An 18,342-nucleotide genomic window follows, 5' to 3' on the forward strand; every position below is an offset into this window, starting at 1 on the left:
CATTATAACATTAATCTGTTTACATTGTATGCCATATGTGCACTGATTATATAAATAATTGAAAATACTAATATGTCATAATGAATTCAGGATAAAATTTCAATTTACACGTGATGAATTAAGCAGAAAATGCACCAACTGTAGTTAAATGTTCCATAAATTTGTTCACACTACTCTGTGAGCCTAAAAGAGCCACACAGTGGTGGCAGGAAATTATAATCAATGGGTGAATATCTTTTTTTAAAAGAAAGAAGATAAAATTATTATTTTGTACTAGATTTGGATTTTGTATTTGTTCAATTAATTTAAATCTGAATATGTACAAAATTTCATGGTGCACATTGAGTTGAAAAGTAAATTTTCCCAATTTTTAATCTCATATGTTGTTCACACACTAAAATAGTTGTTACACTTCACACTCAATTCTTACCCTCCAATCTAGTGGAGTAAGAGTGAAAAGGAATATTATTTTTGCTATGCAGTGAAAAATCTTGATTGTGCACAGCAGTTTATGTGGCAGGAACAGTGGCGACTATTAGGGGGGTGGTGAAGGCAGGCAATAGCCCCTCCCCCCACTTTTCGTCACTTTTGCCCCTGCACTATTCTAAACCTTATCTACAAAGTGAAATATACTGTCTTTGCCCCCCCCCCCCTTTCTCCCCAGTTTTGGAACCCAATCGCCGCCACTGGGCAGGAAGTTAATTATACCACACAGAAAATTTCATTCTTTATTTTTTATAGCTATGTAAATATAAATACTTTCGTTAGTTTTGTAATTTACCTCCATTCTTGCAGGTATGTATCAAAAGACCTTGGGGAGGTTGTGTGTGAAGCCCCATACACAGTGAGACTGAACTTTGAGCCTTCTGGTAGAGCAGTAGGTGAAATAGGAAAGTACTATGTACAAGAGAAAGACAATCTTTGTGTAGTTTGTGGTAGAACTGAATCTTATTTAAGGAAAAATGTTGTGCCACGGGAATACAGGAAGTATTTTCCAGGTGAGATGTAAAATTTAGTCAAAGCAACTAGTTATTTCATTCATAATTCTGCAGTAATTGTAGTTAGGATTTAAATGTGTAATTGAAACTGTTTAGAGTAAAGCTTTTTTTAACATGTGTGCTAGGCATACATAAATTCCATCCTTTATTGCAATCTGAATGATTGTCAAGTTGCAGTTAACACCTTATGGGTGTTGCAGTTAAGATCACCTTATGGGTGTGCTCTAATGAGCATTTTGTTCCATCAAATATCCTCCTCCTCATCATTTTTTTTTTTTGCTGTTTCCTGTTTCTGGCTGGGTCAGCATAGAAATCAAGCATCTCCATTTTCTTCTAGTCTTCCACCATTCCTCTCTTTCCACGGTGTTTCAATCTTGTGCTGTTCTCCTAACACTCTCCACTATCTGATCTTTCCACCAATATCTTGGTCTCCCCTTTGGCCTTACTCCCACTCCTTGTGCATTGTAAGCTCTTACTGGCAATCTTTCTGCACCCATCCTCTTCATGTGTCCAAACCATCTCATCTGTGCCTGATCTATTCATTCCTCAAGCTTCACCACTCTCGCTGTCTGTCTTATCTCCTCATTCCCTATTCTGTCCCTTCCAGTCTTCCCCAATATACACCTTAAAAATTTCATCTCCACTGCCTGCATCTTTCTTTTGTCCCTCTGTGTTATTGTCCAAGTCTCTGCTCCATACATAGTTATTGGTACATAATATGTGTTATATATTACCTTCTTGCTATTCATAGGTACATCCCTGTTCCATATTAATCTTCGAATGCTCGCTTGTCCTCTCCTGTTCACTTCCACTTCTCTCAATTATGCTTCCTAGATATTTGAAACTCTCCACTACCCTCAACTCTTCCGTGCCAATATTTATTCTTGGTACATTTCTGGCTCTGTTTCATGTTGTTATTAGCACCTCTCTCTTTTCTGCACTGAATTTCATTCCTCCTGATTTCCTCATTCCAACTATCAAGCTGTCTGTACTTCACCATGAGTTTCTTAATTTCCAATTTATTTATCGGTGGGACGTAGATTTGAATATACACTGGTTGAAAATTGCTAGAGAACAAACACAGTTTCAGCTATAAGTTTTTTAAACACAGTCAGGGTATAGTAAGTGACCAATGTATGAGTACAGATATTATGCCAGGTTTATTGACAAAATATGGCAGGAATTCGCCATCATGGAAAGAAACAGGACGTGAAAACAAAAGAAACTCATGGAGAGCAATATGGACTGATGACATGAATACAGAGAGTTCTGAGTAAATCAGTAAGGTGTATGACCACCTTGGGCACCAATGCATGCTGCACATCTGTTGGTCATGCTGTTCACGAGAGAGTTCATGAGTTCCAGGGTATGTTGTCCCATTCTTCCCTTAGGGCAGTTTTCAGGTCCTGAAGGGTCAGAGGTGGTGGATTCCTCTGTGCAACTCGTCATCCGAGAACATCTCAGGTATGCTCGATTGGATTCAGATCCGGGGAATATGGTGGCCAGTCCATGTGGTAGATATTCTCACGCTCCAGTGTCTCTTCAACTTGGGCAGTTCTGTGTGGACGTGCGTTGTAATCTTTGAACACAAAGTCAGGGCCTACTGCACCACGGAAAAGATGAACATATCCTGTCAGGATCTCGTTACATTACCGTTCTCCGGTGACCGATCCGGCTGCAAAGATCTGCAGTGGTGTTTGTCCATTTTTCATGATGCCCACCCATACCATAACACCAGGACCCAGGGTTGGCATTTTGCCCGGGTTTTTTCGAAAAAAAAACACAACCTGGGTGGGTTGTTATGACCAGTGTTTTCTTTTTTTCTGGTATTCAACAGTACTCCATACTGGCACCTTATTATAGATGACGACTAAGAACATTTTATTCTAACAAGAGAAATGCTTACAATGTCAGAGGTCTTGGGTTTGAATCCCAGCCAGGGCAGTATTTTTATCTCCCTTCATCAATTTCATCATATCATCACTCGTTCTCATTTTTGCAATTCGCCATATGTGGCAGAAAAGAGGAGTAAAATAAAGCAAATCAATCAATCAACCAGTGAAACAAACAAGAGAAATGCATGTGTGTGTGTGTGTGCTTGGTATGCATCATAGCAGGCACGTATCCAAAGGGGGGCTTAGGGGGCTCGAGCCCCCCCCGAAAGTTTTAGGTTTACACTAGATAAAATTATGTTTTTTTGTTTCTTGTGGTGCGAAATAAAATAATGTGACAATAATTTAAGGAGAGAAATAATTATCGAGGCAAGACGGAGAATGTTCCGTAACCCTGTTATTGACAATAGCACGTATCCAAGATGGGGCACAGGGGGCTCGACCTTCTTCCCAGGAAATTTTTCAGTTTACGTTAGATAAAATTAGGTTTTTGGCTTCTTGAATAATGTGAAAATATTTTAAGGAGAGAAATAATTATCGAGGCAAGGCTGAGAATGTTTTATACCCCTGTTATTGTTAATAGGTGGGGATGAGGTGGCTCGAGCCCCCTCCCCCTCAGGAAATTTACACTAGGTAAAATTAGGTTTTTGGCGTTTTGAATAATGTGAAGATAATAAATTTATAAATCTAAGAGAAATAATTATCGAGACAAGACGGAGAGTGTTCTATAACCCTACTATTGTCAATAGCACGTATCCAAGGTGGGAATCAGGAGGCTCGAGCCCCCTTCAGGAAATGTTTCTGTTTACACTAGATAAAATTAGGATTTTGGCTTCTTGAATAATGTTATGATAATTTGGGAGAAATAATTATCAAGACAAGACGGAGAATGTTCTATAACCCTGTTATTGTTAATAGCACGTATCCAAGGCGGGGTTGAGGTGGCTCGAGCCCCCCCCAGGAATCTTTTTCTTTTTCACTAGATAAAACTATGTTTTTGGCTTTTTGAATAATGTGACGATGATTTAAGGAGATAGACAATTATCGAGGCAAGACAGAGAAAGTTCTATAACCCTGTTGTTGATAATATTGCACGTAAACTTTTCTTGCGCTTTCGGTGTTGTCGCAGCGCACTTGAGCACTATGTAGAGACTTGTCAGCGTTTGGAAGCTGCACAACAAAGGTAGCGCCACACGTAGGACGATTTGTTGTAATTTATAATCTCTGAAAGGCGGGAGAGGGTACGTTCTTGAATGAGAGAAGGAGTCAACTACTGGCAATATTAACGAATCGTTTTATCTGTGGAACGTTCTAGAATATAATGAGGATATAGATACGCGGATTCAATTTTTCGGTTCATCTCTACAAAGAATCGGTTAATGAGATTTCAGGTGTGACAATTCATACAGTCGAGTAGTGATCAGTCAGCGTCCTCTGGTTGCTTTATAAGATATAGTGATTCGAAAATGAAGACATTGATTTCGTTTTGCCAGAACTAAATTTCGTATATGCAGTCCGAGAATTTCATGGTCTAAAAAAATACTTTTGTTTAAGCCAACTGGGTGCGACCCACACTCAAACATTTAACCACTATACAAAGGGACAGCCGAAAAATTTATGAATGTCGAGAAGAGAAAGCAAGAAGATGTTGCATATGTAGACATTTTAGGCGGAAATTGCAGGCTCTACCAGGATCCGAATCAGGGCTCTACCAACTGAGCCACCTAGCCATCCTCGACTTCAACCGATTTTTCGTTAAAATGTCTACGTAGTACATGTCCTGTGTATATCAAATCGTAAGGTTTTTGCCTGTATAGTGAACAAGCACAGAAAATATAGGAGAGAGAAGAAAACTGAGGAGCATTCCCACCGGTTGAGAATTTTTTTCTGTGGTCAACAAGAGCTACTACTTCGAGGTGACAATGACAGTGGCCTAATAAGGGAGATTTCACACCGTGTCGCCTGAAGATTAGGTTTGTGCGGCCTTTTGTGTCGCTACGGTGTGAAACGTTTCTGTTGATTGGCCCATTCCAATCGACATGTATCGCGTGTCCCTTCGGTCTGAAACCTTCTTAAGTCTTGAAAATCCAAGTCACAAGGAAAATCAGGGCCTTGTTAAAGTTAGGTGTGAAAGCAGGCAGACGACAGCACCCTAAAGGATCTATATCCAAACCTGCAGGAAGAACGCATCTTACTTCAATCTCCAATACGGAATGCTAAAAACTTGTGGTGAGTTGATTTTGAAAAATGTGTCCAAGATAAAAAGAGGCGTGCTCAGGATTTTCGGAAGGGAGAGGGGTTACGCATACTATTTTTGGTGGTCAGTCCTGATTTTGCTATTTTTTCCTGTCTTTGACGTTCGTCTTTTTTTTTTTTTTTTTTTTAAAAAAAAAGGAATACTGGGTCAAATGGGGTTATGACCTCACCAACCCTCCCTTGGGCATGTCACTGGAGATAAATGAATAAGCATTTGATCATACTTGGAAACGAAACATTAGATGTGTTGGGAACGGAAGGGTTTTCATTGTGCATTAATTGTTTCGTGATCCAGCTGTATTCGAGAAGACTTCCTTTGTTTTGTGCCGATATATGACAAGACAGCGGAAGCTGTGACAGGCATTTTTGGACATTTGTGAGTGCTAAGGCCTGAATCTAAGCAATTTGGTAGGTATCGGCTTTTATAAGAGCTGCAAACATGGGAGTACAAGACACGTTAGTGGTGTTCAGGCTCGAATCAGAGATACATATTCGAGAGCTGTCTGCGTCCAGTTCGCAGCCCACAATTTGAATCTCGCGTTGTCGAGTGGATTGTCCATCCCGTGCATGTGTAACAGCTTCGTAAAAACACTCAAAGACACCATAGACATAGGCGCCGACTCCATGGGGCTTAGGGGGGCTCGAGCCCCCCCCCCCCCAATGTTAATGATGTGGGGGCGGAGCCCCCAAATAATCTTGCTTAAGAAGATTTAATGTATTATTTTTCTTCTCTTGTAAAGTTTACTCTGAATTGTGCCACATGAACTTAACTTTAAATACACATTTGAAATGTTCTAGACCATCAACTTTGGGGGGCTGAGAGCGCTAAACCATCAACTTTGGGGGGGGGGGGCTATGACGGAAGACAGCAAGACACATGACTTATTACTATATACTAAGTATAAAATTATTATTTACTATTATACATATATTAATCAGAGATATAATGAATCTAGCCAACGACTTGTTAAAGACTGTTTGGGAATCCCCTAAAAGAATGCAAATATTTTGGAATATTATTGATGTGAATGAGAAGGCTGGCCATGCTGGACTGCGACCACTTTGCCCTCGTCGGTGGACGTTGAGAGCCTCCAGTATGCAACAGATCTTAAAGAACTATGAAAACCTTCTCAATTTTCTTGAGAAATTTTCTGAAGAAGATTCGACTGACACATCATTAAAATGTGCTGGATACGTGAAGACATTGCTTCACTTCAAGACATTTTACTTTCTCTCCCTCTACTGCCATGTGACGGGTCCAATAGAAGAGGTAAACTGTAAGATTCAGTCTCCACGCATTGGTGCTACAGAAATGGAATCAAAACTAAAATACTTGACTGACATCTTTCAAGAAAAGCGAATGTGTTTTGAGTAGTTCTTTGTGAAATGCACAGAGGGCAAACCCAGCCTCGTTGATGAGTCAGAATTGGCCGGGCAACGTCACGTCCCTAGGAGACTTGAAATTCCTGATGCTGCCAAACATCACAAGTTCTACACTCCAAAATAGTATTATAAATTAATATACACTGACGTGTGTGACACAGCAAAATCATGTGTTAAACAAGGTCATGAATCTACAGGACTACAAAAAGTAACAGCCGTAGAGAAAGAATGCATCTCAGCTGTGAACAGTTGTACAACAAACTTTCAGCAAACACGAGAATTCTTTCGCCAAGATTTGGATGCCGATAGGTTCTCCTTACACATGTCCATGCTTCGTGATATCGCCATACAGAAGAAAGTGGTTTCTTACTACCATGCGTGACATAAGGAAGTTTCTTTTGGAAGACAGCACCCTCCAGGAGCCAAATTCATGATGGTCCTCCGCACTGTGCCAGTGACGACAGCCACAGCCGAAAGGTCATTTAGTGCTATTAGCCGAATAAAGACATATTTGAGATCTACATTGTGGCAGAAGAGACTAAGCAGCTTAGCAGTACTCCACATACATCAAACTATGCTTGATAATTTGGACCTGAGACCGCTCGTTAATGAGTTCATAAAAAAAATAACTCACTGCATAGAGCAACTTTTGCTTTATTTTTAAATCATGTTGATATGTTTTTGTTGTGTATGTCACTTTATATCTTAGTGTACATGCTATTCTTTTTATTATTGCAAAATTAAATTTTAAAAGTAAAATATTGTAGCAAGAAGAAAAAAGTAAAACTATTTTCCTGCGATTGGTGTTAGCCTTTATGTAAATAATTAAATAAAACTGTTAAATATTGTAAATATTCGTTATTTTATGGGTTATTTGCAACCCATCACATGTCTGTTGTGAACATTAAAACACACCCATGCCCTCGCCGGAACTCTAACCCGAGACCTCTAGATCAAAGCGAGTTGAGTCGACCACCCAACACGCTCGGCTACCGAGGCCGGCATAAAACTCTTACGTTGGTCTCTTAATGTAAATATAATATATATTATACTTTTCAATAAAAATGTTAATTGTTATATAAAACACTAATGAGCAGACACAAAAGACATAAAGAGACTTTGAAACATTTTCTAAACGTTTTTCATGTTACATTTCATTTGCATGAGGAATATAATAGCTGCTTAAAAACTGCTATACGAAGACGTAATTTTTATTTTTAAAAAGGGAGGGAGTGAGTCATTCATTCATTTATTTCAGTGATCAGAGCCCCCCCACCCAATAATTTTGACAAGTCGGCTCCCCTGACCATAGATGTTTCTATGCCTGATGAGAAGAAATGGACAAACACACATACTGAGATGGTTCCGGCACACGATGTTAATGCATGGAAACACAGGAGTCGAGTGGTAAAATATTTTCCGATTTCACGTTCTGATTAAAATGACAGCCTTACAGTGGCGACGATTTAAGGGATAGTTGCTCCCCATTTTATTGCCTCAACATTATGGCCTCTTAATATTAAGCCTTGTCTACCAAGAGAAAGTAAACTTTCCTTGCACCACCCTCTGCCCCCCCCCCCCGTTTTGGAACCCAATGGCCACCACTGGTCTTAAATATACAATTGTGAGGTTCTTACTATACCCCTTAAAAATTGGTGTTGAGCCCCCCCCGAAAGGAATTCCTGGATACGTGCCTGCATCATAGTTTATGAACGTAACACAATTTTGAGTAGTTGTTATGATGAACGCATTAACAAACAACACGGTAACATATCAACTTGAATAGTGCTGGAACCTTTCTTCCCAGAAACAAAAAGCAGTAACTAACTTTTTATAGACTTAATCTTATCAATCAGGTTTGCTACCTGCTTCCTCCATAATGATACTCAAATTTAGGCATGTTAAAGCATGTTTTTTTCAAGATTAAGTACATTTTTAATAAATACTATTAGTGAATATTCCATTCTGAACTTCACCAGCCCCCATGGCAGAGTGGGTAGCACATCACGCTACGATGCCAGAGGTTCTGGGTTCGAATCCCGGCCTGGGCAGGGATGTTTGCGAGTGTCCATTCATCATATCACTCATCCCCATCTTTGCAAATTAGCCAAAAGTGGCACAAAAAGCGAAGTAAAATAAAGCAGATCAATCAAAACCATTCTGAACTTCAGTTTATGAAGCAAATTATTTTGGGCCTCCCGATGACACAGTTGTAGCATCGTCGCTTTGTATTCAAGGGATCCTGGGTTCGATACCTGGTGGAGCCACATAGTGGTTCGGATCCCACTTTAAACTGCAGGTCCAGTCCCGATTAGCCTTACTGTGCATAAAGTGGACTTGAAACAACAAATTATTTTGCGAATGCAGTGTTGTGCATATGTTGGAATGAATTATGCTACAACTACAAACACATTTTATATCTCATTTATTTCATATGCCATAGACCATTAAATACTATGTAACATAATGTTTTATATCTGTTTCAGTACAGTTTATTCAGTTTATCTCAGTTTTTTTACCATTATTTTTCTGGATATTTCAAGCAAAAATACCTCCTCCATGTATTAACCATGCTAAATTATAAGTTTTCCGTATTTAATTATCTGGCTGATTTCATCCAAATGAAATACCTTATACATCTTCCAAAATATCTGGCTGCTATGAGAATGGCAATTTCCATGGTCAAAACATTGGTGACCTCCAATTTGGTCCACAACGATCCCCAAACATGCACTATTTCAAAAGATTTATTGTCAACTTATAGCTTAAGCAAAGGCCTAAAATTATCTTTTCTTAATCTCCAAAAATGTAGTTTAGGCAGAGATTTGAAAGTGTCATCATAATTTGGAATCTACCTCTGAATAAGAAAAAAACAATTTTTTATCTACAATATTGAAATGCTTTGAACAAATACAAATGCAAGACAGAACCATTCGCGAGGGTATCTAGTTATGATTAATTTCATTTAAAAACCTCTAAATTTGCTGCAGTTAATGTGGTCTCAAAATTGGTGACTTACCCCCAACCTTCCTAAAACACACACTACATTACAAAGTTAAAACTTAAAACTCAAGTGATGCCGTAACATTGCTGAGACTTGTGTTTCTTAATTTACGAAAATATAACCTAGTCAAATATGAGCATAATTTAAAGTTCTCGGAAGACATGTTAAACCAGTCTGTCCTCTACTATCTTTAAACATGATGACCAATATTTCTCAAATACAATGTGCGACCAATCCTTCAGTTATCTTGCAACTATAAAAATTGCAACTCGACAGCTTCACATTTATGGCAGTTATCAAAAATAGAACGTGTGTGATTTTACTTTTTACCACCATTCCTCTCCTAAGATATGAAATATTATATTAAAAATTTTAATGCAAAATTGCAGCTCTAATATGACTCAGTGTAATTCCTTATACTCTGAAAATGTATTCTAGACAGTTAAGAAAAAAAAACATTGTAGAGCATAGCACAGAGCCTGCAACATGTGGAAAGTAAGTTTTTCATCGACCATCTTGAAACAAATTGTTCAATTTTGTTCAAGTTTTTTTTTGTTGCAGAAATAATTTTACCTAAATGATTCTAAATTTACAGCAGTTATCATGGTTATTAAATAGATTACTTATCCCTCTCTGCCCATCCACCCTAACTCATGCTCCTCCTAAATCATGCATCATATTTTGATAATTTTATTGTCTAATTATAGTGCAAGTACATAATGCTCCTGTAAGTTTCGTGCACAAAGCTGACATTGTGGCAATTATGAAGATGCATGACTTACATGGGTATAGAACTCCTAACCAAATATAAATAACATTTTACTGCATAGGCAAGCAACCCATTAGGATGAGAAATGACAAAGATCAATTAGAGTCCAGCGCAGATAATTCTGCCGTGCGATGCGCGAAACAACTAAAGAAGCAGTGTTGCTAATGGAGCAGATAGAAAAATCGCTGCAGTGCGCCGATGCACAGCTGTTACGTACAACAATAAAATTAGAGAATTCAGGTCTATCTAACGTTGAGTTTTAAACGTCATGCATTATACCAGGACTAGGATTAATATGTACTAACAAGTGGCTTTGTATGTAGCTACATACATATGGACTAAAAATTCGCAAAATATGAACTAACACATAAGTAAAATTACCAAAAATGCTGCAAAGAAGACTTCTTCATACGATTCCTTATTTGAGTGATTTCAAGCAAAATAAAAAAAATATATATATTATTTTTCATTGCATTAATGCACTGGTGGCGTTCTAACTTTTCACTCCCAAAACCCGTATACACTGGTATGGAACTGCAACGGCAGATAATAACATGCCAACGTGTTAAACCGCTACAATTGCACCATAACACTCCTCCTGAAGCAGTATTATTATTTCCTCTCTGAGATCGGCGACAGTCGGTTGCCTTTGTTGTACATTTACAAAGGATGCCGGCTTCCACAACAATAACAAGTACATATACTGCCACTAGACGATAAGCTGCGCGGCTTTTTCTTTTGTTATGAACCAGGGCCGGCGCTAGTCATTTTGCCTCCCTGGGAGGTGGCAGCAGATGCCGCTCTATTTCGACCCCCCCCCCCCCCCGGGTCATTACACAGAAACGGAAAATTGAAAATCAATATATTCCTAACTAAAACATCAAAATATAAAATAAATAATGAGACTTCTTATGCTATTTCAATACTATTCAGCGCAAAAGAATATCTCGCTCGATCACAGTTTTCAATAGGCTTATTTTTTTCTTCTCTTCAAATTTTGCCGCTCTGGGCGATGGGACGGTTCGCCCTCCCCTTCCGCCGGCCCTGCTATGAACTTGGTCACCCATCAAAGCATGGCAATTTTAACACAGAAAACAATATGTATCGCATTAAGCAGCAAAAATGACAGCCTCCTCTATGCAATTTCTACAAGAACACGTGCCGGAGCCAGAGTTGAAATGATGTTGGAGCCACATAATTTATTTATTTTGAATAATTCCAAAATTATGAAATATGAACAATTTGTTGCTGCTGTTCGCTGCTCTCTTGCCAAAATGCTTTATTGGGATGCTAACACCATGACTGGCTTCTTCCTTCATGAACTCGTGCACGTTGCTTAGAATTTCCCGAGCTTGGCTATGCAAGGTTTTTGATTTCAACTTCGACAGAACTGGAGGCATTATGGAATTTAACGTTCATTAGCAAACACACACTTTTACATACACACACGCAATACACGCACACAACGTCAAACCGGTCAAATACTTAGTATAAAATAAAAATATGGTGCTTCCAATCCAACAAAACTCACCGCCACTTTACCTGCCTTTTCCCCTTCCGTGACAGAAATAGTGCTTCATTATTACAGTTGGCAACACTAGTTACTAGCTAGCCAATGAACATGCACTGCATAAAAGAAGCAAGCACTACGCCGTGCTATATTGCCACATTAGCGTCCCTACTGAACGGTGGGAACCGCGAGCTGGAGCGCTATTCAATTGTTTTCAATGATGGTTGCGCGAGTGTGTCCAGGAATGGAATGACAATGTGGCAACAATAGCGAAGGTTTTCGAGCAGGGTAGAACACATGATGCTAAGAGAGAGGGAGACGAAACGAAAATTCGTTTCTACGCAACGGCAAATTTACGTGTGTGGCACTCTACAGAGTGTTCCAATGTAATTATGTCACAATTAACAACGTTTCAATAAAATGTACTCAATTCTCCCTTGAAATTTTTAAACATGCACAAATGTATTGTATCAATTGATCATCATTGTTGAAACTATAATGTGCCACTATAGTTACCCCCACATAAGGAAGTCACTGATAACCAAAGTGCTACCACAATTCAAAATTGTAAGCTTTGTTCAAATGTGCAAATGTTTTATCTAAAAATTTCTGATACTTTTTTGTTTTGTTTCTTGGATATATAATCCTTTTACTTGTGTTAAAAGTTCATTTCTAGCGTGATTTGAGGAAAACAGCCTCATAAAAACCACTATGACTTGTACTACATTCACTATTTTTAGTATTATAAGCTCTGATAAGCCTTTTCTTTAGAAGTTTTCCAAAATTGTTTGACAATCATAGAACCTCACAAGTATTTAAAGCAATAATTTACAACATTTTCTGAAAAAAAAACAACACTTTTTGACTGTTTTTTTTTTGGTGGGGTTTTTCGAGGTGGGTTTTGTGAAAAAACTGGGCTGGGCCCACCTGGGCCAGGACCACCATACCTGTCACATTCACAGATGTTTGGTTAATGGTAATGTGTTCCTCGTTCTCGCCACACCAATTGATGACCATAATCACTGGATACACAGAACCGTGACTCATCTGAGAACATGACATTGGACCAGTTCCCTTCGTCCCAGTCACGATGTGTCCCGCACCACTATATTCTGGCATGGCGGTGGATGTGGGATAGTGAAACACACTTAACTGGCTTCCGAGCATACAACCCGACACTACTGAGTCGTCGTGAAATTGTTCAGGGGAACACACGAACACTTGACGCTCCGGCAAATTCACCAGCAATTTACGCAGGAGTGGTATTATATTCCATCTGGCCATCTGGCCAATGTAGCGATCCTGTCGAGCTGTTTTACTCCTACCACGACCTCCACTATGCACACATGCAGTTGTTCCTCTGGTAGCAGTGGCTTTCTTCAGTCAGGAAATAACGCTTTTTGCTACTCCCATCACACGTGCAACCTCTGTAACAGTTTGACCTACCTCAAGATAACCGACAGCTCTTCTACAATCATAATCACTGAGATGAACCCTTTGCACCATTTTTCAACTGACTTATGAGTTTGCACTACAGTATTGCACTCACAGCAGCGGCTATCGTGCTCGACTGTCTCTCTTGGGTGCAACCTTCTGACTCAGTCTGGCATTTTCCTCGATCAGGAACCTCGCATAGCCAGGTTGCCTCTCCTCTTGGATGCAATTCCTCACTAGTGTCCTCTACTGATATATTTATGCTGCTACACAGCCACGGAGCCGCGTTCTCAAAAGTTATGGCTGAAAATGTGTTTGTTCTCTAGCAATTGGCAACCAGTGTATTTGAATAACTAAGTATGAAGTGAAAATAATTTAATTGGTACCATTTAACAAATTGGTAGCACATTTTTTGTAATTGCTATGAGAAAAAATGAAACCAAATATAATAAACATGATGATGAAACATAATAATTTGTAACAAGATGTTCAATGTAGGTTCATTTGCCAGGGGCATGAAGTGGTCGATTTATGATTTACCAATGTTCCTGAGTTCAAATCTTTTCATGGGACTTCTTTGTGAGTGTTGCATCATCAGTGTCATCTAATAAACATTGTGTAAGATAATTACACTCTTCTTACATGTTCATATAATCAAAACCATGATAATAATAATATGTTACCATCTTGTAATTAAGGGATGCTAGGTTGATTCCCAGTGACTCCATTTTTTGATGGTTCAGATCTAATTTTCAACAGTAGATCTGGTACTTAATTAGCTCAAGTGTGCACAAAGTGGACCTGGGGAGAACTAGCAACAATAATGACCTGTGTTCTCTTTGATTTTTCATTGTATCATTATATTAGTTTCCCATATTTATTTTGTTTTTTCTTTGGCAACGGTTGTAAGAGTGGCACGTGAGGCCAAAACATGGTTGCTAAATAAATACATTTATATTCGTGAATGTTTTTGAATATAATATGAACATTTTCTCACCACAACAGTACGGTTTGATAGAAATTGTCACTTCTATGTAGTTGACATTGCAAAACAATGTACATAATTGTTCCTTTGAAAAAGTGGAGATTTCCTGCAGTATTTTTTCTTCAATGAATTGTCTGTTTCCAGATGTAATGAAGAACCACCAATCACATGACGTGCTTCTACTCTGCTTGAATTGCCACCAGTTAAGCAATCTTCAGGATGCACAGATGAGGCAAAAACTGTCACAGATGTGCAGTGCTCCTATTGGGACTGAAGAAGATGTGAAGGTTCGTCTTTTCAGTTCCTTTGTGCACACTGTGCAGATTATTGACAACAGTTAGTACACGATTAATGCTATTTCTGTGGGAACTTTTATATGATCTGGTCGATTGGTTTATTTTATTATTGTCACTTAATGATTGGTTTATTTTATTACTGTCACTTAATTGTACCATTAGATTAACCTTTAGTTGCCTGATATGAGGCAGCCAAAGGTGCCCAATGGTCAACTAAGCAGCCATGACTGCAATTAACATACAATTTCTTCAAAACCGTCCCGCACTGTGACCATGCACTCTAAGGTGCCATGCTTTGGGCTTTGACTAAGGCACGCCCACAGGTTCGATCTCCTGGGGAAAGCTAAAAACTTTTCTCCTGAGATTTCAGTCTGTGTATGGGACTGGTGGCCACCCATCATCTTGAGGAAAGTGGGGAGCCCGTCATGGAAACCTACAACAACGACTGCGGGAATTGTTATGCTGACCACACGTCACCCCATAACTGGTTTTTATTTATTTTCAATTGTCATACCTTGTAATTTCAATTTATGGTAAGTCAAATATTAAAACCTTATGTTACTATATTTTCTGAGCCTTTATTTAACCCAAATTTAAAGAAGAAAAAGAAAAGACTTCATTATTCTAAGTATGGAATGTAGTTTAACCTTACTTTGCAACGTCAGAAATTAGGTGACATACGTTACCTCATATTGACCAAAACGAGTTGAATCTAAAAGTTGAGATTTTTACTGTGAGTTAGGTTCATGAAGGGCTTCCTATGTGCCAAATTTCAGAATTTTTAAAGAGGACCCATCTGAGATATTTAACCGCGAAAACTGTCAAAATTCAATGAACGGCCATGTTTGAGCCCATGCTGTAGAAAAAGGGGGTGCATTTCTAAGCACTGATATTTTATTTACAGACACCCTGCAGGCAGGTCTACACATGAAAAAAAAATCAAGCCTTAGACTAAACCCCTTCATTAGAAAAATTGGACTTTAAAATCCAATTGTTTAACTATTGTTACCCCATTTTCCACCATAATTTTCATACTTACGATGCAATTTCAAGCAAAACATGCCTGAATATCATAGGAAGTATACTTCATTAGCTACAAAATGAATTTTGTTTCAGGTCTCTAGGTTTAATGGTTTTTGAGATATTAAGGTTTCTGTATACTGCTACATGAGCAAAAAAAAACATGCGCCATGTTGGAAAAATGGCTGCCCCAGGAGAACTAAAGACAATAATTTTTTTTGAACATTGGTTTTGATATCTAGAAACATGTACAAACCTATGTCCTAAAAATGATTTTTTTCTAAAATGGTCATGCAACCAAATATTTAAAAATTGGTTGATTTGACATGGAATGACCCCACTGGAAATTGATTATACCAGAACTTACCAATCAAAAGGCCAGAACTCCAAATGTTAAGTTCCAGAGGATTCCACAAGTCTGACCTTTCTGCATTGTTACGAAAGTAAAATCTTAATCTCAATTGAACTCTAGCACAGACAAGACACAAGAGTGTTGTATCTTTCTTAGACTGCGTGAGTTAATATATTTGAGTAATGATCAAGTTTTTCCTAATTTTCCGATTTTTCTTCTTTTTACAGGCATTTAGTGACCCACAGTTAAGGAAGGTCAGGGCTTCTGCACGCGCATTGCTGTATAGTGCAGAAAAGATACCCCCTAAACGCATGGAGGAGTTAAGGACAATCGTAATGGATTACTGCAAGTGCCAACAGATAACAACTGATGTGCTCAAGGAGATAGAAGAAATTGAAGCCCAGTAAGTTATATGCATTGTATTATACCAGACATTTCAGAAATAATTGAGGGGTAAAAAGAAAATATTGCAAGTAAACTGTTGACGTTAATGAAACCAGTCCAGAACAAACGAGGAATAGAGGTCAGTTTGTGCCTCTATGTTTTGCTAGGCGGAGAGTTCGCATTCCTACCTAAGGGAGCATGTGTATCATTGCAGCGATAGACACTATCGACAGGCTCATGTTGATGAAAGTGCGGCAAGAACTAGGCTATCGTGTTACTTGTGGTGCATACATTGAACATTTGTAGGTGTCAAAAAAATAACTGTTTGAGTTCCTTGATTGTTCTGGCCTGGTTTAATTAACAGAAGTTCAATACATTTTTATAACCCCTGAATTATTTATGAAACACCCGGTGTTACTGTATTACATCTGGTGGAGGAAAACAACTTCAACATACGTTGATTGGTTGTAGATACCATAAATCAAGTAACTCTTTCAAATAAACATAACTCAGAATTTTTAGTTTCAGTGCAATAAGTATGTTAAATATATCCTGTATGTATGCAACCCAACACAACAAATGATGGCACCAATCTAACTTGCAACTGCACATTGCAGAGTTGCCACTAGCATCCACTGTTAACAGAGACCACTTTAAAACATTAACGTACACAAAAGTCACAGTTTATAGTGCAGGAACATATTATTAGCAAGCAAAATTGATATAAAGTGTTGTCATAGATTGAATGAAATATTTGTCCTCTCACATCTTGTGCGGTAATAATTCATCTGTTTTCCACTAGAGGTCAGTCAATCCCAATACTGTGGTTAGGAGTTAGGTTTTCTGATCTCTCGTCTTTCCTTCCAAAAGTTCAGTATTTACATTGTGACAACTAGCTGTGGTTCTTCATAAAGGAAAAGATTAGGGGAATTTATATGAACTCTGTTAAGGATTTGAAAGGTTAAATTACCCCTGTCTTCAGAATGATAACTATTGAAATACTGAGATGAGTAAGCTGATGTAGTCGTGGAAAAAAATACATACCACATAAAGCCTTAATATCAGTTGGCTTATGGGGAAGTATTTCTTTCGATGACTATAAATGTTGGTGAATGCAGCTGTGCACATAGAATAATGGTTAACACACAGAGAAGTTCAACCATTAGGAGCTATACTCACATTTATCTTGCAGGCAATCTTGTTACGTGAAAAAAAAACTAGGGTTGGTGTGGGATGATATATATTTTCTTTACTATATATAAAGACACCATGTTTTCTAACTTTCTTGTCTCACCTAGCGCAATGCTAACTAAGTATGTTTGCCAATAGACAGTGCACAAAATTAGGATGGAATGTTGAATTCTTTTATTAACATTTTATGATCTTTTACAGTGTCCTGAACCAGGATTATGACCCTCATGGTAAGAAGGTGGTGGAGTACTTTTCACTGACATGTGGCCTTGTCCAGCTGGAGAAGATGTGGCGAGAACATTTCATCAATACAATGAAGCCGAAACATCTCCCAAAACTGTGGTCGGTTAACCACAACCATGATCGTTTGTTTCAGAAGCTGGTGGAGAACAGAGTCAACCAGGAAGACTTTATTTGTGCAATATATGGAACAGAATCTGCTAAGAAACATTTAAATGATTAATAGATGAAATATAGTATCTTTAATTTTATGAATAATTTTGATTTGTGTGTTCCATACCAACCTAATGACCTTTCAGTACATGGGGGAACCCCCCCCCCTTTCCCTTTTTCAGCCAAGGGAGGTATTTGGTGCGAACGAATGATAGTACAGTGACATGCCTGATGGGGGAGACAGCAAAAGTTGTGTAGCCCATTGAGCTAGTCAATTTTAAAAATAAAATAAGACACTGGATTTGTCAAAATGTTAAAGTTACAGGTAAAGAAACTGTATTCTCTATTAATGGTCATAGTTCCTTTCAAAATTTGCTATAACCTTATTTGTATAGTACAGTATAAGAGACTTCACATAACCTACAAACCTCCTGTATGAGACTAAAAAATGGTATTGAATTTCATATTTATTGAT

At 38.3% G+C, this 18,342-nt stretch overlaps 1 protein-coding gene across 4 annotated transcripts in view; it reads left to right on the forward strand.

Annotated features, from left to right (window-relative positions):
• Exd2 (Exonuclease 3'-5' domain-containing 2) overlaps positions 1–17,970 on the forward strand; it is a 29,803-nt gene extending 11,833 nt beyond the window's left edge. For all 4 annotated transcript variants that reach the window (XM_083142878.1, XM_083142874.1, XM_083142886.1 and 1 more), the window contains 4 exons: positions 796–998; positions 14,376–14,518; positions 16,127–16,302; positions 17,676–17,970. In XM_083142878.1, coding sequence (XP_082999004.1) covers positions 796–998; positions 14,376–14,518; positions 16,127–16,302; positions 17,676–17,937 — 784 coding nt within the window. In that variant the 3' untranslated portion in view covers positions 17,938–17,970. The remainder of the gene's footprint in view (positions 1–795; positions 999–14,375; positions 14,519–16,126; positions 16,303–17,675) is intronic.
• The last annotated feature ends 372 nt before the right edge of the window (positions 17,971–18,342 follow it).

Source organism: Lepisma saccharinum, chromosome 1 (assembly GCF_977018435.1).
Source record: "Lepisma saccharinum chromosome 1, izLepSacc3.1, whole genome shotgun sequence".
NCBI classification, from domain to species: domain Eukaryota; kingdom Metazoa; phylum Arthropoda; class Insecta; order Zygentoma; family Lepismatidae; genus Lepisma; species Lepisma saccharinum.